At 40.7% G+C, this 25,076-nt stretch overlaps 1 protein-coding gene across 2 annotated transcripts in view; it reads right to left on the bottom strand.

The window, feature by feature from the left end:
* The window catches only part of LOC134222164 (cytotoxic granule associated RNA binding protein TIA1), a 900,771-nt gene extending 879,894 nt beyond the window's left edge, over positions 1-20,877 (bottom strand). For both annotated transcript variants that reach the window (XM_062701311.1, XM_062701315.1), the window contains exon 1: positions 18,866-20,877. In XM_062701311.1, the coding sequence (XP_062557295.1) occupies positions 18,866-19,181 (316 nt within the window). In that variant the 5' untranslated portion in view covers positions 19,182-20,877. The remainder of the gene's footprint in view (positions 1-18,865) is intronic.
* Positions 20,878-25,076: the final 4,199 nt, after the last annotated feature.

Below are 25,076 nucleotides of genomic sequence, written 5' to 3'. Positions count from 1 at the left end.
AACATTTACAAGGACGATAATTTTGCGCAATGCTACATGTAGGTACCATTTCAAGAAAAATCTAAGTCATGCTGGTCCGCTGTGTACTATATCAAATATAAATTTGCTTAGAATACAGAGCCTTCTATCGAAATTTTGGCTTCCGAGCGGTTTTATAAACATTACAGCACTCCCAAATAAATAGAAAGGCAAAAAAAAAATTTTTTTTTGGTATTTTTTTGCTTCGATAGTACGTACGCTTCGATAGTACGTACACTAAAATTACGGAGGTGTACGTACTATCGAGGTATGCCTGTATATGGATCATGAAAATTTATAGTAGAAACGCTTTATTAACCCTAGCATGTTATTAGCCCTGTGAATTATTGTGTTGTAGTGGTCTACGGAAGAAAGTTTAGAGTCTAAGATTACTCCTGAGTCCCTTACTCTTTCTCATTATTCCACATTCTGATTCCCTAACGTGATTTAAATGTTTGGTATTGTTCTTATTCTGCGTTTCTGTACAAAAAAAAAACACATAAAGTTTAAAAAAATCCACTAAGTTACCAATGTTACCAAGTAACATTAAACTAAGCCTGTCATAAGACGAGTTTAAACAATCCCATTGAATTCCACCACTTAATTGTATCCTGACAGATACGTATTTCGACCTCAACAGTAAGGCCGTCTTCAGTGTCAGGATACAATTAAGTGGTGGAATTCAATGGGATTGTTTAAACTCGTCTTATGACAGGTGAAAACATTCCACTAAAAAGCTCAAAATAATTTTCTTATTAAACTAAGGTTTCTGCACCAAAGCCATTTGGCCTATGCAATTTTGCATAAGTCTATAAAAATTATAAGCGAACCTGTTCTTCAGCGCTTCAGATTGATTTGAATTCTGTGAATGTTTGTAAAACAATTTATGCACTTGTTGCGGGGTGTTGCTTACGTCACTTCTCATGGCCATTCGATTGCATGATATTGATACTGGTTAAAATTAGGGGAACTGCTCCTTGAATCCATACCATGTACCCAAATCAATACCATTCGAAAATAAAGAATTGGTAGGCTAATTGTTTTATTTCACATTTTTGTGAATTTTTTCAGCAGTGAGCACGCCGGAAAACAACAAAACACGACACAAATTGAGCCTAAATTGCCTGTTTTGCGAATGTTATTGATATAGGAGCATGTTATTAATAATGGAACAGATACCCTATAACTAAAGCGTGCAAGCCTTTTACGTTTTCTTGCCTTTTCAGCTACTTCTTTCGGTTAAGACGTTTAGCTTTTCTTCTGCTATAGTCACTCTAGTCAGCAATCATAGCTTTTCTCATGTCAAGATTTTGATTTAATCAAACACATCATCTACAATATTTTCCTTAGCGTGTTACCGTATGCCTCAACCTAATGTCAACGTACACATGTTCGACATTACACACCTTCGACATTTATGAGACAAGCATGAAGTACTCAAAAGACCTGGCAACAAAACACATCAACCGCGGATCTCCGCCAAAGATCCAAGAAATAAGTGTGATGTGTGACTTTGGTATTTTCGTTAATCAACTCTGTAAGTTGTTGCTGCTTTTGTTTACCATAGTCATATTGTCAGCTTCAGATAAATTCTGACCCAACCTTCTTTAGTTTTCAAATCCTTGGAACTTATAAGAGTGCCTCTCGAATTAAGAAATGAGTAGGATAATATTGGCGTGGTAACCGTTTTAATGGAAGCCGAAGAGTTATCGGCACCTCCACAAGAAATCACTGGCATATTGGCTGTATAGGGTGGGTTGCGTATCACGGTTCGTTTTGTTCGCGCGATCGTTCTGCATGGCAATTAAAAACATATTCGAAGGCGTACTCCAACAATGTGCATCTCGACTCGGATAATTTGTGTTTCGCAGCTCGGACATGTTGCTTATTATATTTCAAAGAAGTAACATTACCAGAACTCGGGCAATTTGCTTTTTGGTACCTGAACATTTTGTTTTACGTAGCTCGGAGAATTTGTTTCTCGGGAGGCTTTGCTTCTCGGAACGCAGAGATTTTCTTGTCAAAATGCGGAGGATTTCTACTCGGAACACGGAAAATTTAGATCTTAGAACTCTGACATATTGCTTCTCGGATTTCGAAGAATACCTTTCGCGGATCCCGCGATTCATTTTCAATACGACTAATACGAGTAGGGTTATAATTCTGAACGGAATGCGGGGGAAATTTTTCTCAAAAGTCTGAAAATTTTGCATTTTGGATCTTGAATAATTTGCTTTTCGGAACGCGAATAATTTACATCGCAGAAAACAAATAGGGTAAATGATCCAATAGTGGAGAAACTAAGCACGATCCAACACTATTCATTTTTTTAGATTTAAACAAATTTTCATTTCGCTTACCTTGGATATATATTCGAAAGCGTTCCCCATCTATTTTATTGGAAAAATGCTCCCGTTGCATGTATTCCATGTTTTCCGTCCTAAAATAACAACTCCAATTATTGGTACACTGTTCCAATATTTGAGGTATTTTTTTAATCGTGTTCCTATAGTTGCGAATCCTTTTGTTTTCTTACGGGACTCGCAACTATTGGAACACTACCGCAACTATTGGTGCACAGGCGAAAACTTAGTAAGGTATTTTCTAGATATTTACCAGAATTTGAAGATAATCAATGCTGTTTTCACTTGCTTCGTATATTGACATAACGTTTTATCATTGAACGTAATGGGTTGCTGCATTTGATTCTTAGCTTTAACGCACACTGTACTACCGCAACTATAGGAACACCCACGACTATCGGATCGTTTGCCCTAATTTGCATCTCTCGGAGCTGTTTTCTTACTTGAAACAGTTTGCAGTACTTGAAAAATTAGAGTTAGAACGACGGTATAAATACAAACGGCTGGAGAATCATCAGTCGGTCCAATGCGAATAGACGCGCAAAATGGATGCTAAATGTGGTTGACAAATCGCTCCAGTGCTTAACTGAACGCAAATTTGTCCTCAATTACCAATTCGGCGAAACGCAATTGAGGAAGAATAAACCCCAAAGTCAGCATAAGACACAAGATGAAGAAGACGATAGTAACCGTGTCGTCAGAAGCAATCTTTCCAGCGATCCAAAAGAAGGACCGAGTGGAGCCACAGCGGAGGGCTCAATAAATAGTTCTGATAGGAAAAACAGAAGATTTTCAACAATCGACAGACAACAAAGGACTAGACGGGTTTAGCGCTCCCTCAAAAGGTCATCAGCAGCCCTTGGAAATTAAACCAAGTAAACCCCCAGTATGCTAAAGCACTTCAACCGTTGAGTCGGAAAATCATAAAAGAAGGGTTAGATTTGGCTCTAATACAGGAGCCATGGTCCAATGAAGGAAAGATACTTGGTGTTAAAACTCATTCTTGTAAGTTATTTTACGACGAAAATCAGACCTAAAACTGCAGCAGTTCTCGTTAACAGAACAATGGAATACTATCCTCTCACTGAATTTATTAAGCGGGACATTGTTGCGGTCGTGGTCGAGGTACCAACCACCAGAGGGATTATGGACGTCGTAGTGGCTTCTACTAACTTCCCTGGTGATGTGCCTGTGGTACAACTTACCGAAATCGCATCATTCTATGGGTAATAGACTGGCCCAGATTACTATGGGGAGAAAAAAATTTTGTCGAATTCCACGGGGCACCCCCCAGAATTGTGTCTTTGAATTTTGGATCTGGAAATTGGTTCTGATTGCTCGATTGACCTCAGAATTGCAAAAACGGCAGTTGGTATGCTACAGAACAATTTCACAGAACATTGTATGATGATTAAATGAACTTTTATATGGGTTTCGGCTGATGCGATTCGATCAAAAAACCAAAAAAATACACAAATCAGCTCCTAATCATTCAGCCGAAAATTATATAAAAGTTTATTTAATCATCATGCAATGTTCTGTGAAATGGTTCTGTAGCATACCAACTGCCGTTTTTGAAATTCTGAGGTCAATCAAGCAATCAGAACCAATTTCCAGATCGAATGAGTGACGGAGGTGTATTTTCCTATACATGTTGGCTGAAATCCCCATACAAACTTCAAATCAAATGCGCCAGCTTATGCAACAAGCGATTGAGCTGAAATTTTCAGAGATTGATTTTCTCACCCAAAGACACAATTCTGGGGGGTGCCCCATGGAATTCGACAACTTTTTGTTTCCTGGGCCAGTCTAATGGGTAAGCACTGACATCAATAATCAAGGTGAATGTCTTTTAAAATATCTTTCATCTAGTAACATTGATATATGCAACACAGGAAGTGAACCACTTTCTCAAACGCAAACAGAGAAGAAGTTTTAGATTTGACATTATGCAACTCTGCAATTGACGAGAAAAATCAGAATTAGCATGTCTTAGATGAAATTTCGCTTTCTGATCATAAACACATAGTTTTCCAATTAGCGACAACAACATTTCGTGATACAAAAAATACAAATTCGAATCAGTGTGCACATCTATTAAAATCCCACATACTCATAAAAGAGTCAGCCCTTGGTCGTCAATCACTCGTCTTCTAATGGCTGTGGCTATGAAGCAAAAGAATTATTATAAACTGGATTCATAGTATGCTTGCAGAAAGAAAATCACTTCAGAGCTTGAGGGATCGTCTATAACCGTGAGGGCAATGAAAGGTTGTCCACAACGAGGAGTGTTTTCACCACTTTTGTGGGCGTTAGTCGTTGACGATCTTGTAAGAAGCTTGGAAGCTAAAGGTTCCGAAGTTGTAAGCTTTGCAGATGATATTATCATAATAGTAAGAGAAAGGTTTGATAACATAGTTTCGGGATAAAATGCAGCATGATCTATAGTTCACACATTTGTGGTGCCTGAAAGAAGGTCTAAGCATCAATCCTTCAAAGGCTTTTAGAGTTTCTTTTACTAAAAGAAGAAAATTTAACTTGATACCTCTCAAGATTGGGGAAGAAGTAATTCCATTTAGTAACGAGGGAAAATTCTTAGGAGTGATTCTAGATGCCAAACTGAACTGGAATAAACACCTGGACGCAACTAGTAATAAGTTATTCAGTGCTTTTTGGTTGTGTTCCAAAGCCGTAGGGAGAAATACTTCCATTATAAGACCAAAAGTAACGTATGCTTTGCTAGTGTGGTAGCCAAAAGCCAAAGAGGCCACTGCAGCATCAAAACTTGCATCGATTTAGGTGTATTGCTACAACAGAGGTTATGCAAAGCACTTCATCGAAAACACTAATACTAAATCTGCTACCGTTGCATGAACAGAACACGTGCAACTGGAAGCGGAGAAGAGTACGCTGAGGCTTAAAAGATCTATAAATGAGAGACCACTTTTACAACACTTTAAAAGAGGGCTGGTGATGAGCATGATCGGAGACTGGATGAAGGCAGAAGACAACTACGACATTCCCTATAAGGTACCTGCAATGACGCGTACGGAGTGGGATGCCGATGGTCCTATAGTTCGTCAAGGTTTAATTGTATTCTTCACAGATGGCTAAAAGTCTGGTACGAAAATTGGTGCAGGAATCTCTGAGCCTGTAGATTTCTGCTTGAGAAGGAACCCGAGCAGCACACATGTTGTACATAGATCACAGTAGCTTATGTGTGACCCTATTTAGTCACAATTAGGTTACTGTAACCAGTTTCATTGGACTTGTGCTGTTTGGGAAATACCGACATACAAATATTTGCATTTTTTCTTACAGTCAAGCTGCACTAAAAGGATTGAGTTTATTTAATGCACATCGAGAATTGTCTGGGATATATTTGTATTGAATTCCTGGACACTGTGATATTGAAGGGAATAAAATCTAGCAGAGCAGGGTTCCAATTTACAGTACATTGCCTCTGAACCAGTTTGTGATGTATCAAACAGTGAATTTAAAATAGAACTTTGATGCTGGGAATTACAAAGGGTGATAATCAATTGGCTGGCTGTCACAAAATGTATCCAGTCAAAAAAAAAAAAAGATATTCTAAATGCAAAAAGTAGTAAAGGTCTTAGAGTGGAGTCAAGGTTTGCCGAACATATTTGAGCATTTGTAGTGAAGTTGCACAAACCCCCATATATTTGTTGATGGTTGGTGCTCAAGTTGGCGCTTCGGTCGTTCGTGTGTGATATTGTTGGTCGAATAAATTGATTGTTCGTGCCGCTGTTGGTAAAACTCGATGGATGTTTGAATAAACGAGAGGTGGAGTCAATGCTGGTCAAACTGCTTGACCGTGTGAACGTTTCATAAGTTTTATTGCGAAACATGGGAACATCTACATTGCATTATAAAGACGCAGATCGAAATTTCTTGATAGCGGCTGTATACAGCCTAGAGAGATTTGGTCTGCTCATCCAGGGCAAGTGATTGGTTTCATAAACCACATCATTCCGGGATGGCAACGGGTCGCTGCATATTACTGACCATATGTTTAGTGGTGGTGGGTACTAAACGAGTCGTACATTAAAACAGGGATATACTAAAATAGTTCTCTGGCAGCCCTGCTAAGATTTGCAAGTGACCATAGATTCCTCCACATTATTATTCGCTAGTATAATAGAAAAACGGCTCCAATATTCGCAAGTGTGTATTGAACCGTGTGATTAAGTGGTAAAGTTTTCACATAAAGTGCAATTCAATAGGGGCAAATTCGTCATTGCTCGTTTACGGAAGAAAGTTTTTTCAAAACTCGAAGATACAAACCAAAGTATAAACAAATATGTTGGCGATTATGGCACAGCCAATGCTACACCTAGTCCTAAATGTCTTCAAAAAATCTTTGGGCGTTGATATGTGCGAGGAGAATCAACCTGAAGCAGAAGCTAATAGTACTGGTCATGGTAAGACTGTGAATTGTGATGCTTCTACAAGTGTTGATACAAGTTTCCCCAAAACAGATCAACAAATCCCAGGATGCAGTGGAACAAAGGAAGAAGTGGCATTGAACACTATGAGGCCCAAAAACCCGAAAAGTGATTCAAACACAAAAGGGACTCATCAGCTCGAGTATAGGACGATTAGATCCCATGATGATAAATCATGTGCAAAAGCAAATAGAAAGGCCTGCTCGTATAATCAATAAATTACTATTACGAAGATGACTACAAAAAGCATCAAATTTATCCAAGAAAACCTTCATCATGCAAAGGCAGCTTCAGCAATTCTAAGTAAAGTGTTCCGAGAAGGCAAACTGGACGTGGCATGTTTACAGGAGCCATGGACACATAATAATACAATTTTAGGAATTCTGACACAATTGTGTAAGTTGATATATGACGACTACCAAACTCCCAAGCAGAGTTCATCAAAAGGGATATTGCTGCCATTCCGTTAGAGGTGCCAACCACAAAAGGATGAACGGTGCTCTTAGTGGCATCTGCTTATTTTCCTGGTGATGTTGAAGCTATACCTCCGCCGGAAGTTGCAGCGTTCATTTTCTACTGCAAAAGCCATAATAAGGCTTTTATTATCGAATGTGATGCAAATGCCCACCACACATTATGGGGAAGTTCATTCCGTGCCGATAGTTCGAACGAGCCAGACGTGTGTGCTGTGTCTCATCGCGGATTGTGTTCGGTAGTGAAAAGGCTATTGTGTGGTGCGCTCCTACCTACGGATCCAAGGCGATCACTGTCGGCGAGTGAAGTAGCTGCTTCTGGCGACGCCAGTGAAGCAGGCTATTGTTACTGCTGCTACCTACAGCAGCAGGGGCAGATAAGTGGCAAAACTTTTTATTGTTCTCCCTTCTGTTTGATACAGAGTGGGACTGCTTAGAATTAATCGAATTAGTTTTTTTTTAAGTTTTTTTTTTCTAATTTGCTATTAGTTCTAAGTTAGTATAAGCAAAATTATCCTTCCACCTTGCGGGGTGAGAATGGAGGAGGAGACTGGAGAAGGCAATGTGCCTGCTAAAAATGGAGGGCGCACTCGATTGTACCATGCGGCTTCGCCGGGGCCTTGGGTTGTTTACTTTCGGCAGAAAGTAAAAAGCCTAGATTTTCTCGGCATTAAACGAGATTTGACGCGTCGTTTTCCGAAGCTTGATTTTAGCCAGATCAACAGGAACAAACTACGCATCACCGCACCTACATACCAGGTGGCGAATGAAATTGCTGGCGACAGGGCGTACAATGTTGAATATATGGTTTATGTCCCCTCGCGGGAGGTCGAAATTGAAGGTGTGATCAACGCAGCGAGCCTGGCTTGCAAGGATGTACTTGCGGGAAAAGGCCGCCTAAAGAATGCAATGGAATCTACCGTGGATATTCTGGACTGCAAGGAATTGCATTCAGCAGCCACGGTAGATGGAAAGAAGGTATATTCCAAGTCAGGTTCGCTTCGGGTGACGTTCGCCGGTTCGATGCTCCCAAAATATGTTGATATTGAAAACATGCTATTTCCAGTGCGTCTTTTTGTGCCAAGGGTATTTAATTGTACCAATTGCAAACAACTTGGTCACACTGCCGAGTTTTGTGACAACAAACCACGTTGTGGCAAATGTTCTGAAAGGCATCGGGAGGAGTCCTGCCAGCAACAGGCAACAAAATGTGCTTATTGTGGTTTGAATCCTCCCCATGGTTTGCAGGAATGCCCGGTGTACAACAAGCGCACCCAAAAAGTGAAGCGCTCGTTGGTACAGCGCTCCAAGCAGTCGTATGCGGAAATGGTTAAGTCGCAAGACACATCCGCCACAGCCACTGCATCGACTGCTATTTCAGCCACCGTTCGTGTAAGTGATTATTATGATTCCATATCCATTGATGAATTGGACTCTGACGCAGCCGATATGGATGATCTTGCGGAGGTACACGTGCCCGAAAAGAGGAAGCAACCGTCTTCCCCGGGATCGCGCCGCAAGAGAACAAAAATCATCCATAAAAGCTTGGCAAAATCTGAAGGTAATGGGGGTTTATTCAAAATCCCGAAGCAACCTGTTCCTACTGCTTCTTTTGATCCTAGTTGCAGTAAGACATTCCCGCCATTGCCAAAATCCGATGTTTCGAAGAAACATCCGGCTAGGAGAATCAACGAAAGAAAAAAAGTAATTCGCACTTCTAGTAAAAGTATTCCGTCCAAGCGAGGATTGATCTCCTTTAAGGACCTTGTGGACCGTTTTTTGAATTTATTCAATATTCCGAATTCATTGAGGCCAATCATTGACCTCTTTATTCCAACAGTTGAAAGTTATCTGAAGCAATTGACTGTTTCATGGCCCCTTCTTGCAGGAATTGTATCTTTCGATGGATAATACGGCCATACAAGATACAATCACTGTGCTACAGTGGAACTGTCACAGTCTGAAAAATAAATTAGACGTGTTCAAGTTTTTGATTCGCAATTCCGATTGCGATATATTTGCGCTCTGTGAAACATGGCTTTCTTCTGAAGATGAAATCAACTTCCACGATTTTAATATTATTCGCCAAGATCGGGATGATCATTATGGTGGCGTTCTTTTGGGGATCAAAAAATGCTACTCCTTCTACAGAATTCCCATCCCGACTGTTCCCGGCTTAGAAATCGTCGCATGCCAAGTAAATGTGAAGAATAAAGATCTTTGCATAGCTTCAGTGTACATTCCTCCAAATGCCACTATTAATCGTCGACATTTTTGGAGCGCAGTCTCCCTCCTATCATCTCCAGTATTGATATTGGGTGATATGAACGCACATGGTATTGGATGGGGCGAAACGTATGACGATTATAGAGCGCCTATTTTCTATGATTTGTGTGACGATTTCAATTTGAATATTTTGAACACTGGTGAAGTAACTCGAATAGGACCAAATGGTCAACAAAGCCGTATTGATCTGTCTTTATGTTCAAATTCACTATCATTAGATTGCACGTGGAAGGTAATTCAAGATCCCCATGGTAGTGACCATATGCCGATAGTCACCACAATTAAGAGTGGCTATCAACAATCTGAGCCAGTTAATGTTCCTTTCGATCTCACGAAGAACATTGACTGGCAAAAATTTGCATCGGCGGTAAAATTGGAATTGACTCAACTGATACTCTTCCACCTTTGGATGAATATCGATTCCTTATTGAGTTGATTCAAAAGCGCACTAGAAGCTCAGAAACGACGCGTTCCAAGTACATCTGTCATCAGAAGACCAGCCACTCCTGGATGGGATGATGAATGTACTAAGTTGTATTCTGAGAAATCTGATGCCTTCAAGGCCTTCCGTAAACACGGAAGGTCAGAGCTTTGAAGAGTATTTGAGGCTCGAAAGAAAACTCAAAAATCTTCTCAAGGCAAAAAACGTAGCTACTGGCGACGTTTTGTCGAGGGACTATCACGAGAAACCTCAATGACAACACTTTGGAAAACGGCTCGCAACATGCGGAACCGCATTTCCACCAATGAGAGTGAAGAATACTCCAATCGATGGATATTCAACTTCGCAAAAAGGTCTGCCCAGATTCCGTACCAGCAGAACCGCTATTTCGAGAATCAGTCACTGATCCCGGTTCTTTGGGTGGACCATTCACAATGCTGGAACTTTCTATGTCTCTTCTTTCATCGAATAACTCTGCTCCGGGATGCGATAACATCAAATTCAATCTTCTTAAAAACCTCCCAGATATCGCAAAAGACGATTACTTGACCTGTACAACTGCTTCATGGAGTACAACATTGTGCCACCTGAATGGCGACAGGTCAAAGTAATAGCTATTCAAAAGCCTGGGAAACCAGCGTCTAATCACAATTCATACCGACCGATTGCCATGCTATCATGCATGAGAAAATTATTGGAGAAAATGATCCTTTCAAGAGTCGACCATTGGGTCGAAGAAAATGCATTGCTTTCAAATACTCAGTTCGGAGTTAGAACAAGGAAAGGAACAAACGATTGTCTAGCGTTGCTTTCTTCAGATATACAACTGGCCTTTGCGCACAAGGAGCAATTGGCTTCAGTATTCTTGGATATTAAGGGCGCTTTTGATTCAGTTTCCATAGAAGTACTGTCAGACAATCTGCACAGTAGTGGATTACCCGTTATTTTGAACAATTTCTTGTATAATTTGTTGTCAGAAAAACAAATGAACTTTACACTCGGCACTCTGACAACTTCCAGAAATAGCTACATGGGCCTTCCCAAGGATCATGTTTAAGTCCCTTGCTTTATAATTTCTATGTTAAAGATATTGACAATTGTTTGGAAGGACAATGCACGCTCAGACAACTTGCAGATGATGCCGTGGTCTCTCTAAGAGGTCCATGTGCAGCTGTCTTGCAAGGACCATTGCAAAGTACCCTGGATAATCTGACTGTTTGGGCCAGACATCTATGGATCGAATTTTCACCGCAAAAACTCAGTTGGTTGTGTTTACTAGGAAGCGGTACCCAGCTCAACTGAAACTAAAACTGTTGAATGATGACATCAACCAATCTTTATCTTCTAAATACCTTGGGGTCGTGTTTGATTCCAAATGTACCTGGAAACTCCACATTGAGTATTTGATACAAAAATGCCGGAAAAGGATCAATTTTCTACGTTCTATCTCCGGAACATGGTGGGGTGCTCACCCGGAAGACCTCATCAAACTCTATAGAACGACTATTCTCTCTGTTTTAGAGTATGGCTCCTTCTGCTTCCTCTCAGCAGCTGATTGCCACCTGATCAAATTGGAACGAATTCAGTATCGTTGTTTGCGTATTGCCCTTGGCTGCATGCATTCAACGCATAACATGAGCCTGGAGGTGCTTGCTGGAGTCACTCCTTTAAAGCACCGTTACTGGGAGCTCTCACTTAGAATACTCATCAAATGTGGAACAAGTAACAAACTTGTTCTAGATAACTTCGATAATATGCTTGAACTAACTTGTCGTTCAAGATTCCTGAGAGTTTATCTCAACTACATATCATCAGATCTTTGTCTTCCGTGTTATAATCCCCTCGAGTTCACTTCACCAACGACAGTTCCTCAATTGTATACGATCTGTCCATGAAACATGCTATTCAAGGAATACCAGATCATCTTCGACAAATATCTATTCCTCACTTTTTCTGAAAAATATGAACATGTCAATTGCAACAACAGATATTTCACTGATGGTTCTCGCATCAACGGATCCACTGGCTTCGGTGTCTTCAATGTAAATTCAACCACCTTCCGAAAACTTCAGGAACCGTGTTCGGTTTATGTTGCTGAGCTGGCAGCAATTAACTTCGCTTTGGGGATAATTTCCAATCAGCCCGTAGACCATTATTTCATCTTCTCGGATAGTCTTAGTTCTATCGAGGCACTCCGGTCGATGAAACCTGTTAAGCACGCATCTTACTTTCTTTCAAACATAAGAGAGCAGATGCGTGTTTTGGTCGAAAGATCATTCAAGATTACCTTTGTTTGGGTCCCATCTCACTGCTTAATCTACGGCAATGAGAAGGCAGACTCGCTTGCAAAGGTGGGCGCACAGGAAGGTGAGGTTTATGATAGACAATTCTCGAGCAACGAGTTTTTCCCATTAGTCCGTCAGAGTACTCTTCAAAGTTGGCAAAAGAATTGGACACACAATGAACTCGGACGGTGGCTATTTTCCATAGTTCCAAAAGTTTCTGGGCGAGCGTGGTTCAGAGGTGAGGACTTAAGTCGAGGCTTCATTCGCGTGATGTCGAGACTTATGTCCAATCACTATTCACTAAACGCACATCTGTACAGAATAAACCTTGTCGATAGCAACTTATGTAGGTGCGGAGCCGGTTATGATGACATCGATCACGTAGTTTGGTCCTGCTCGGAAAATGACGCCTCCAGAGAGCAATTATTGGATTCCCTTGTGGCTTGAGGTAAACAACCCTTCAGGGAAGTTCGCGGTGTTTTGGGAGATCGTGATGTTGTCTATATGCAGGCCATTTATAGTTTTCTTTGTGCTTCTGACATCAAAATCTAACATTTTGTTTTTTTTTTCTTTCTTTAAAGTTTTTTGTTCTGTCTCTGCCTTTTTGGTTCCGTAGAGCTCCATAGCTCTTGCCATCCGGAAGATGCTCCCAGTCGAACCATTCCTCGAGCACGACGACACGCCACATCGTCACTGACGCCAAATGCCCGGATGAGAAGCTGAAATTTCCTGATCCCAAATCCTAAGCCCCGTCCATCCTTAAACATTGTAAACTAACCTCGAGTCACCACGAGTACGCTGGCTTCTACCCCCTCTTACTAACCGTATAATAAAATGATATTGATTGTATATATCACAAAGAACAATGGCTCCGTAAAGTGTTATACACGCCTGAGCCTACCAAATAAACGAAATTGGAAAAAAAAAAATTATGGGGAAGTTTTGGAATTAACAAAAGAGGTGAATCATTTTTAGATTTTATTTCTCAATACGATATTGACATATGTAATAAGGGAAATTCTCCCACGTTCGTAAATGCTATTCGGGAAGAGGTTTCAGATCTAACAATTTGTAATTCTGTACTCTCTGATCAAATAGTAAACTGGCATGTTTCTGAGGAAATATCTATGTCTGATCATAGACAAATCCTTTTTGAATACGCAACCAACATATTACAAAAAGAATCATTTAAAATTCCTAAAAAAACAAACTGGGAATTGTACAATTCAAATCTAAAAATTACAAAAGGCTGACAAATTTATTGCTGTCTCAGACTTGAAGAAGCAGAAGACTGCCTCATAGCGGATATTATTCAAACTTACAATACAAGTTGCCCCACAAAGGAACGATTCTAAAACAGAGATGTGTCCTGGTGGAACAGCAGATTAGAAAAGCTCCGAAGAAACGCTTGGAAATTGTTCAACCGAGCAAAACAAACAAAAGATTGGTCATATTACAGATAGGCTTTGACTGAATATAATAGAGAAATAAGAAAGTCAAATCCGCTTAACAGGAGACATATGTGCGAAAAAATAGAGAGCACTTCTGAAACGGCAAGACTTCACAAAAGATCACAGTAATGGAATTGGAACTTTGAAAATGAAAAATGGTTCTCATACTATTACATCAGAAGAGACTCTTAAGATTATGATGCAAACTCATTTTCCAGGATCACTTCCTGTTGGTAATCGAACACAAAATAATAACTGTGGACAATCTTCACTAACCTCATTTACGCATAACAACCTTCCTAGATTACAAGGCTCGACTAATGGAATGGAAACGTCCAATGAAGAGACCGCACATCTGGCAAATTTAATATTTACTAGCTCCAAAATTGAATGGACAAAAGATTCTTTTGAACCTCAAATTCTTTTGAATCAAATCTCCTGGATTGGATGGCGCTTTTCCAGCACATATACAAAAGAATAAAACTTTATTAGTACCAATTCTTGAAAATCTTTACAAATCTAGCTTTTTACTAAGTTATATTCCTCACACATGGAGGCAAGTGATGGTGGTTTCTATACCAAAAGCAAATAAGAAAGATATGTCTTCACCAAAGTCTTTTAGACTCAGTTTTACTAAAAATAATGGAGAAACTTATTGATGAACACATCAAAACTGTAATTCTTCAGAACAAACCATTGACTAGAGCACAATTTGCTTACCAATCAGGTAAGTCAACAATTACGGCTCTTCATACACTTGTTACAAAAATAGAAAAATCCTTCTCAGCAAAGGAATTGCTATTAGCAACATTCATTGATATTGAAGGTGCCTTCGATAACTCATCTTTCACATCTAGCTAAATCGCTATGAGGCATCATGGAATTCCCAAGGACTTAATTGAATGGACTAAAAAAATGCTATCTAAAAGAGAAATGTCGACCATTCTCGGAGAGTCAACAGTAAAAGTAACAGCTGTAAAGTGCTGTCCACAAGGAGGAGTGCTCTCCCCTCTACTTTGGTCTCTTGTCGTAGGGCAAAAGTTCCGATAGTCGTGGATGTTCCTATAGTTGCGGTAGTGTTGTTTTTACACAATCTACGTATTTAACTCAGCAACCCATATAGTCTATCAATTTGTTGATTTGTCATTACACGAAATACAGGAAAACAGGTTGAGAATTGCATCAAAATTGGTAAAGTATCACTAAAATACCTTTTCCTTTTCTCTGCTTTGCACCAATAGTTGCGGTAGTGTTCCTATAGTTGCGAGTCCCATATGAAAACAATGGGATTCGCAACTATAGGAACACGAATTAAAAAATATCGCAACTATTGGAACACTGCACCAATACCAGGAGGTACCATTTTAGGTAACAATGATGGATGCTGCTGCAATTAGGACCCCTTTCGGATCAAATATAATTAATGAACTTCCATGTGCACCCTTGAGGTAAGTGAAATGAAGTATAGGCTTGGTGTGAACCAACAAATAGTGGTGGAACGTGCTTAATTCCTCCACTATTGGGTCTTTCACCCTAGATGATCTTCTTTCAAACTTACAGCTTACTTTGCTGATGACATTGTTATCATAGCCGTTCAGTCAGACAAACATAACTGACTGAACAGCTAGGAGGTTGCCAGCTAGAAGCGTCTGATGATGGCTGAACCGTAGTAAGCCGAAACGCGTAACGCTAAATTGCTGTTTTGATTTAATTGCCAAAGCCAAAGCCAATTAAAACAACAAATAAGTTGCCACGGTAATTAAACCCCGTCAGTACCTTTTCAAAGTTCCTGAGGTAATTCGTGGAAATTGGAGTGCAGGAGACCCAGGGTTTCGGACTGGCTCCATAATATCTTATACAAATGGCTCTAAGCAAAATCAAATGGCAGGGGCCGGGATTACTGGCCATGGCATTAACATTTCGATATCAATGGGAATCTCGCCAACGGTTTTTCAAGCGGAGATATACGCCATTCTAGAAAGTGCAGAAATTTGTTTAAAACGGAATTATTGAAATGCAAATATATGCATATGTTCAGACAGCCAAGCAGCATTGAAGGCATTCCAGTCAAAAACTGACAATTCAATGCTTGTGTGGGAATGCTCAGAGCTACTGCAGCTAATTTCATATCGCAATAAGGTTAATTTATATTGGGTTCCTGGCCATTGCGGAATAGAAGGAAGCGAAATAGCAGACCAGCTAGCAAAATGGGGATCTAGCAGACAGTTTATTGGACCCGAACCTTTCATCAGTCCATCATTTTGTGCTTTTAAAATGCAGATTAGGATCTGGGAAAAAGTACAGATACAGAATAATTGGAAAAATACTTTAGATTCCCGGCAGTCTAAACGATTTATTAGTCCAAATGCTTCCGGTACATTTACGCCTAAGTAAACATGATTTAAAATTCTACACTGGTTTGATAACAGGTCACTGTCCTTGTAAATATCACCTAAAAATCATTGGACAGCTTCAAGACGATGTATGTCGCTTTTGAAGATTTGAGAGTGAAAACTCTGAACACTTATTATGCAACTGTGTTTGTTCGTACTCACTAACAAAAAAAGTGGATCTCGAACATGCTAAATTTGCATTTCACAGGCACCAGCACTTTCTGATTACATTTATAAAAACTGGAAAGTGCCAATTAAAAAAATATAATTCCTATATTGGTCGTAGGAACAGATATTTATCCAAAAACAAAAAATAAATACATATGTCTAAAAAGTGCTCATCAAATTATTGACTGCTTGCGATCCTTTGCATTGGAACATCTGATATCCAGTCCGGTTTGATCATCTACAAATTTCTTTATCTTATCATCTTGAAGATCCCAATTTTAATCGCAAAAACCATAAATAATTTATAAAGAACCTAATGACAGCGTTGCTGGAAAAAATGATCCTTCTGATTCCATCGACTACCGGGATAAGGTCAAACACAGATAGAATAAATATTGAGGATACAAAGTAGGAACATGCAGCAACTTCGAGACAAATTCGATTCCACAACGACGGTTGCTTCGCATAGTTTTGGGGTCACAACTTAACCATCAGTGTTGAAACACTTGGTCTTCTGATGAATATAAATAAAGAGTTCTTTCAGGATAATTTTTAATTGAAGAATACTAATGCACACCCTTGAATCATGTTCTGTTCATATTGCATCTCTGAAACAGTATTGTCCTCTATTCAATCAATGTTTGTATTGAATGTCAACGATTTTAATTTCCAATTGAGTAATTTACTTTTGGGTTTTTATCCAGTTTGTCTGCTGACAAAGTAACATGACGCAGTCAACGGTTATAGTTTTGTATCAGATATTGATTAAATTGCAAACCATATCGAAAGTAAACTTTTATATCAGATATTTGAAAATGTTTGCTGAACGATCCAGTTGTTTGAAAACCTGATAACATTTGCCATAAACGGCATTTTTCAATAATTCCCGAGACAAGATATTTGGTTTTACGCTCTGATTAGAAATTTAATCCCTGCTTCATTTATGTCAATGCAATCTTCGATTTTCCAACACATCGATTTTGAACAAATTGTAAAACAAATTAGGTTAGGAATAAGTACCAGGACATTTGGGAGAAATACTGAGTCCCATCCCTGGAAATAAGATCAGCAAGGATTGACACTAACCTTCTTAGCACTGTCACTGCCAACGTCACCTTTTCGCTAACCTCCTGGCAATGGAACGGTTGGTACGGCTTTCCCCGTTTCTTCCTTTAGTTTATTCAAAACTTTTCGTTGATCATGTTATTCATTACTGAATAATCTGATTGACGAGGTGTTATAAATTATTTCCCAATTTGAAGCCTGCAGGGTGGGCCTGACCGTTTTAATACTTGTGTCATATTTATGATATGCTGCAAATACTAACGCTGACAAGAGTATGCTCGGAAATACAATGGACATTTCCATGATGCTTTTCAATGCTGGCTGTGCATGTGCTAAGACAAGACAAGACAACATTTCTCAAAAATCCAAATTATAAACATTTAAAATGAGTGTACTTTAGTTAACTTTATTTCGATTATTGTCAAAACCGTGAAAGATTATTGGAAGCACAGAATAACGTTTCTCCCCTATTTTTTCAGTTACTCACTAATGAAATCGTGTTAAGAGATTGAGTCATTCAAAAGTTTATGGAATGTAAACAAATATCCACAAATCCTCATATTACTGAGTCGGCTATGATTGTGTATAGAAGAAGTGAGCTGACAAAGAAGAGATTTGTCCTCTACGAAGAAAAATAGATTCCTTCAAGTTTCGATGCAGACACCATTATGTATGCACAACACATCATGAGCATGTGAATGTTTAGCATTATAATCTATTTACTATGAAAGCGATAGGATTCGTAGATGAAAGAAATGAGAATGACAGTAAATATAAGTGCATTACAAAAAATAGGAATACGTGGGACGATTTAATCCAATTTCCACTGATGAAAGTATCTGCTTCGGTAAGGGATCCGCAATCTTAATCGAAATATCGAGTTAAATTGAATTCGGCTTTAGTAAACATGAGCCACTGAGTAAGTATGATTTTGAAAAAGCAAAACCTTTTCATTCAATAACGACTCCGGTCATTAGTATGTCCTTTTCAAAACTTTGTGTAAGATAAAAACTAAACTCCACAAAAACAGTAATTGAACATTTTGCTCATCAAACACTTTTGAATACACGAAATTCTGACAACAATGAACTTAACAAATAACAAAACAAATATTAGAAATAGGGTATCTACCCCATTATTCACAATACGCTCTTACGCTAGTCGCATTCACACACTTGTGAAGATTTATCTTATACCCAACGATAATTATCCGACTCGAGTGACTGATTTATCACACCACGGTGCCATAGAGTATCAGGTCAGTAGGTCACCCAGAAACCCTTCGAACTTCCACCTCGAACGATGATCGTAGATCGAACCGCAAATAATAATAACAATAATTCCACCGACGTCATGCAACGTCAACATATCAAGAGCGATAACAATCTCCCGACGAAAGTACGTAGATTCTTCTACACCCAAGCACAAAAAACCCCCCGGTACCAAACTCACCCTGCTTGACGGTGGCGGCCAGCTGCTGCTGCAGTTGCTGCTGTTGCTGTTGGGCCTGCTGCTGCTGGACTGCGGCGGCGGCCTGCTGCTGGGCGGCCTGCTGTTGCGCCGCCTGCTGCTGTTGCTGCTGCTGGACCTGCTGGTGCTGCTGGTGCAGCTGATGCTGCGGGGTGGTCTGCGATTGGGCCGAATGGGCCGGGTGGATTGTGAGCAGTTTCGTTTCTGGCGGTTTGTGCGGCGGTCCCACGGTCAGCTGGGGGGCGGCACTGAGGGCCATCGTCGGTGCGGGCATCATCAGGGTGGACATGGCCAACATCTTATACTTTCCCTCGCGCGACGACGGTTAGAGGGTGGGTGGAGCTCGGTCCTGATGTTCTCCCGGTGGCTCAGACGGTCTGCACAAGCTTTAGATAGCGAGGGGCGAATTTATGTTACGTCTGTTTTATTTGTTTTGTTTTTCGGGTAATTTGACTAGCACACGTACTTAATTGACTTTTGATGGAAACTCACTGGGACGAGTTTGCAACAGTTGCTCACAGTCACGGGTTTTACGAGGGACAGAGTAATTATTTCTAAACAACGCGCACAAACACTACCGCCGAAGGACGATTTCTTTCCTCACTTTTGTTTCGCTTCCCGAGAGTGAAGCTATTAAAATGAAATGAAATGTAAATAATATCTCAGCACGATATGCACGGTTTTTCTTTTAGATTGCGGCGCTTTCCTCGCGCGAAATATGTGTCTGTTTGTCTGTTTTGTGTCCCGGTTTTACTGCTTTCAAGTCGTCGTAGGAGGCGACGATGGCGCGGCGACGGACTCCTTGGCCGTGCTCCGTTGTTTGAGCTTTTCCAAGGGATGAACCGTGGCTTCTTGTTATTCTTCTGCCAGTTGTTCTGCTGTGTCGCCGAGGGGCCTGCCCCTTTTTACGATGCTTGAACGCGACTTCACAGTTGTGGCACTGTGCCGGGTCGAGCTATGATATTTTATATACTAGTTTTTTTTATTATATGCCCTTTTTACTTTTTTATGATCGTCCCTTCTTGGCTTTCCCAGGGGGTTCACTCCAGGCGGAAAAACGGTTTTACGTCGATCCGAACGCGGCAACCGCTGGGACTGCTTCTACTTCTTCTTCGCAACGAAAGCGCAATACTGACGTTCCGGGCCAGCTAGACAAGCTGACGTTGGCGTTTTCGCTATTTTTGCGCGAACGACGAAATTATCTATAGACACACAAACACACACTCACCAACAGCGCGGAACTGCGGTGTACGAAGTAGTTATGCCGAGGATAGACAGATAGAGCAGCACCTGCACCCGCCCGCGCGTTAGTTCGTGTTTTCAGGTCGACCGGAAGGCAGAGGGCCAGCAGAGACGCCTATAATAACTAAATCACCGAAAAAGCAAAATAAATGAACGGAAGGCTCCTCCCGTGGAGTTACCGGAGAGACACAGAAACACAGAACACAAAAGGAGCGAAAGATATCGAAATAAAATTAAATGTTTCTGTCAGTTCCGCTTAATTTTCCTTTGTTCTGGTTCGGTTTTCCCGGCGACGATTTCCCTTTGCCTTGACTGTTGTGTTCCGTACTTTGGCTTTTACTTCACGCGATTCCCGGGTTCTGGTGGGGGTCCCGGTGGAGCCACACACTATATGCCGAAAACACACACTTTGAATCTTCTTCACGGATGTCGTTCTTCCTTCTATTCTTCTTCTCCCTAATTAAACTCTTCACCTTCACGAGACCGCCTGTCCTGCCCTGTCGAACAGGTGCTGGCGCTTAATTGAGATCCTTCTGCTGCTTCTCACCTTCAGCTTCGTTAAAATTGCAACACCGAATTTTTCGACGAGAGCACAAAGCCTACGCAAGCCGCGTTTTTTGTTCCGGATTTTTTACTGGTTACAATATTCTATAAACATGTGTGTGTATATATGTATATAGGTATAAATTTTTATTAACGTACAGGAACTATACAGCCAAAAGCACACAGGGTCCTAACTAAATCGTACTAACCGTAAGGCGACACTGCTCTAACTAAAGCTCGCGAACTGTTCGCAGACAAAAGAAACCTGCCACCGTCGCCGCCGGAAGGACGAACCGAACCCGAAACCGAGTCCGGTCCGATCCGAGAGCGGCCGTGCTTCGTCCGGATCGGTATCGGTTCCCCCGGCAGGGTTCGGGCCGCGCCAGCGCTTTACGCGCCCACAACGCGCTCTGGCTCCCGCGTACCTCGTGGTTGTGTTTCGGCTCTCCCAACAGAGGCATCCTTGCGAAAGCATGCACGCACGCACGCCGCACACCGAGCTTCCACGTTATTATCCTTCGCAACTCTTTACAATGGGAGAGGCGATGCCAATTGTACAGATTTTTCGGCATCGTACCGACTGCGAGGTGGGAAATAATTTAACAGAAAAATTCGGTGTTTACAAATGATAATGGATTGCATCATGGTGCAGAAAATTGATTTGCACATACAATTCTTTACGAATTATTGTTTACGCCGCAGACAGCATTTTCAACAGTCAACTATTTTCCTATAATCAAATAGCGTAGCACAACATGGAAAAATCATGCAAAAAATAATTGCGAACATGTTTATAATCTTGTAATAACATTTTATGTTTATCAACTATCATTCTATGTTTTCTTTTTGGGAAGCGATACTGGGAACTGAAAACATGTGAAATAATCTTCGGCGGATGGATGTAATAGTTTTGCACATGAAAATCACGAATAAGACTAATGGAAAACTAAAATTGACTAATTTAGTCAATGACTCGAATGACTAATGGAAAACTAAAATTCATAGATTTGTTTTCACAGCATGGGTATTACGGGAACGGAGAACTTCGCCATTGCAAAGGAGCATTTACACATCTCCCCGCGGTTCCTGACGAATCTGGATTGGCTTAGGCGTGCGAACAATAAAGGTTCCCCCAAACACACGCGACGCGATAATCGCAACAATCGAGGCGATGAAATCGCTTAGGTCTAGGGTAGCCTTAAAGGGTAGCATGAATACGACAATTCCTGAAGCGAAATAGAATTGACATGTAGCGTTTACTATGGAAGGTATTTGTTTGCGATTTAAATAACTTTTAATGGAAATTTACGACGCTATATATATACAATTTGTGAAACTTGATTGGATGTGCGGTTTGGAACAAAATCTGGAATAAAATAGAATATGGCATCATTTGTTCTAGTTAGAACGGAGTGAAAAGCAGCTAGATATATCAAAATCTTCTACCGGGGAAGCCAAGAAGGACTTGGAATGTGGAAGCAAGAAAACTCACTAGAAAAGTTGTTTGGCCTAACAGGTTATTTGGCCGCAAATACCACCGAAAAAGTCGTTTGGCTGAATAATAGTGAATGTGAAAAGTGTGAAGCCAAAATAATAATTGAGAGGTGAGAGTAGTAAGTAAGAAGTAACAAATGAGAAGTGAAAAAATATGAGTTGGCAGTATGACTTCTCACTGGTCGCTACGTTTTACTCACTTCTCACTTTAAACTATAAAAAGTGAGAAGTGAGAAATATTGAATGAGAAGAGTGCAAATTCATGCGTCTCAATTATTGCCTATTATTGCTTCTTCTCACATTTGACAGTTAGTAATAAAAACTGAAAATGAGAAGTAGGATGCCTTCTTACTTCTCATTAATAACTTAAAATTTCCCACTTCTCACTTTTCACAGTTAGAAGTGAGTATAAAATTTGCAGAGAAAAGTGAGAAGTAAGACATTTAAGTTTGAACTTCCCACAAATTTGTCCCTTCTCACTTCGCACCTCTCATTTTTCACTTCTCAATTATCATTAATCACTTTAGTTCACACTATCATATGATCCGTTCGGTCAAACGACAATTTTTAACCATATGATACGACAATTTTGGCCAAACAACATGATATAATCGCCCAAATGGAACTTTCGGCCTTTTGAGCTGTCCAGCCAAACGACTTTTCCGATAAAATGACCAATTCGGCCGAATGTCACTTTGAGCCAAGAACATTCTGAGCCAAACCAATTTTGACCAAATAACCGTTTAAGCTTTTATTAGCCGTTTTTATTAGCCAGATACTGAATCGTGCCGATTCCTGTGACGTCATTGTTTGCTTCGGAGAATGCAATCTGCCGAATCTAGTCTGGCATTTCGATGATGAAGTTAACGGATACTTGCCTATCAATGCGTCAACTGAGCAGAGTCATAGATCTCTTCGAGTCGCCATCTGCTCTTTTAAAAATTGGCCCTCATCACAAGCCATTAGTTTTAACCGTTGACGTCCGTTCTCGCGATGAAAGATCAGTGCCAATATCTACCATCGACTACGACTTCAACAGGTGTGATTATCAAATCGTCAATGCACGGATTGTTGCCCTGGACTGGAATCATGTTATGAATTATGCCTCGATCGACGATTCTGTTACCGCGTTCTATCGCACCATCGAACAGATCATCCGAGAAAACGTGCCGGTCAAAATGTGCCGACCATCTAAGAAGTACAATCAACTCTGGTGGACGCCACAGCTCCGGAATCTTCGCAATCGTCTGCGGAAATGCATGAAGAAGTTCTTCCGAAACAGGATTGAAGTGAACGCGACTATTCTGCGGTTTGCTGAAGATGAATATGATGCCCGTATGCAGCATTGTCGGTTCTGTGAGTACATGGAAAGTCTTCAAGCAAATTTGAAAAATGATCCTTCATCGTTCTGGGCCTACATTAAAAAAACTGAAGTGGTCGAACAATATCCCTGTTGACGTCACTTATCGTACGCTTTCCTCCCGATCACCTGTCGCAACAGCAAACTTGTTTGCCAGCTTCTTCCGCTCAGTACATGACGACAATCCTCCTCCATTGGATCACAACTACATCGAAAGTCTTCCGTCGTATTCCGTCCGGCTTCCTCAAGTCACTTTCAGCAATGCGGATATTTTTAAAGCTCTCAGCTCGCTTGACACATCAAAAGGACCGGGACCCGATCACTTACTGCCCATCTTCATCAAACAATGTACTGCATCCCTGGCAGTGCCCATTGGTTAAATTTTCAATCGATTTATAAGCGATAGTATTTTCCCGCAAGCTTCGTTCCGAGAATCAACATTAATTCATGAAAAAGCGCTCGACGACATCCAATCTAATGGCATTCACTCATACAGTGCTAGACCAGGGGTCTGATGTTTTGGTTGTGTTTTCGTAGTGTAGATGCAGTCTCGTTTCTTCTGCTTGTCGTTTATGGAACTGTCAGTGTGGAACGCACCTATCTCTTTCTTTCCCATGATTCTTCTTATGGCTGTCAGTGCGGAATTTTCTATGTTGGCTACGAAATGAGCTGTGGTGGAGGTATACAAGTGTCAGTCCCGTGTGCTAGACGAATTGGAGAACCGTAGCCAAGTCGACGCTATTTATTTTGACTTTTCAAAGGCGTTTGAAAAGGTGCCACATGCACTAGGGATAGAAAAACTTGACCAACTTGGCTTACCTAATTGGATCATTCGGTGGTTAAAATCGTAACTATCCTCTCGCAAGGCTTTCATCAAAGTACATGGCGTCAAGTCAGATGCCTGTGACATTCTGTCTGGAGTACCGCAGGGCAGTATTCTAGGTCCTCTCATCTTTATTCTTTTCGTCAATAATCAGATTGTACGACAATTCCCCGAATGTAACATTTCGCCGAATGTAACAACTCCCCGAATGTAACATTTCCCCGAATACATCTCCCTTCTTCTTGAATGCCGCACAAGGCGATGGGTATTAAGTAAGCCATGCGAGCAAAGACGTATGATTGCCGATCCGGAGGTTGCCAGTTCGATTCTCGGTGCGGCCTAAGATGCTTCAGGGTGGAAAAACATGTTGGGCTCCTTGTGCACAGTATATACATTGTACTTGCTACACAAGACATTCATGCAACTGGCAGGTACCGGAAAGCTTTCGATAACTGTGGAAATAATAGTAGAACACTAAGTTGAAAAACAGCTCAAGTTTCAAATTGAATGTAAGGCCATTGAAGATGAAGACATACCCTGCAAGAAGGCAATCCTTTCTTTGAATTAATGCATTTGATCTGTATAAGACGAAGTGAGGAGATATTGCTTTCTTTAAATTAATAGGTTTGCTTGGTATGATGAACGCATCTGCCCGGTTGAAAGCCAAGGGAATGTCTTCTTAAAATGAACGCGTCTGTCCGGTATAAGATGACGGTAGGAGATAATTCCTT

The sequence above is a fragment of the Armigeres subalbatus genome, chromosome 1 (assembly GCF_024139115.2).
Source record: "Armigeres subalbatus isolate Guangzhou_Male chromosome 1, GZ_Asu_2, whole genome shotgun sequence".
NCBI classification, from domain to species: Eukaryota; Metazoa; Arthropoda; class Insecta; order Diptera; family Culicidae; genus Armigeres; species Armigeres subalbatus.
Note: the sequence above shows the minus strand (reverse complement) of the source record. Positions and strands in the feature narration are given on the sequence as shown.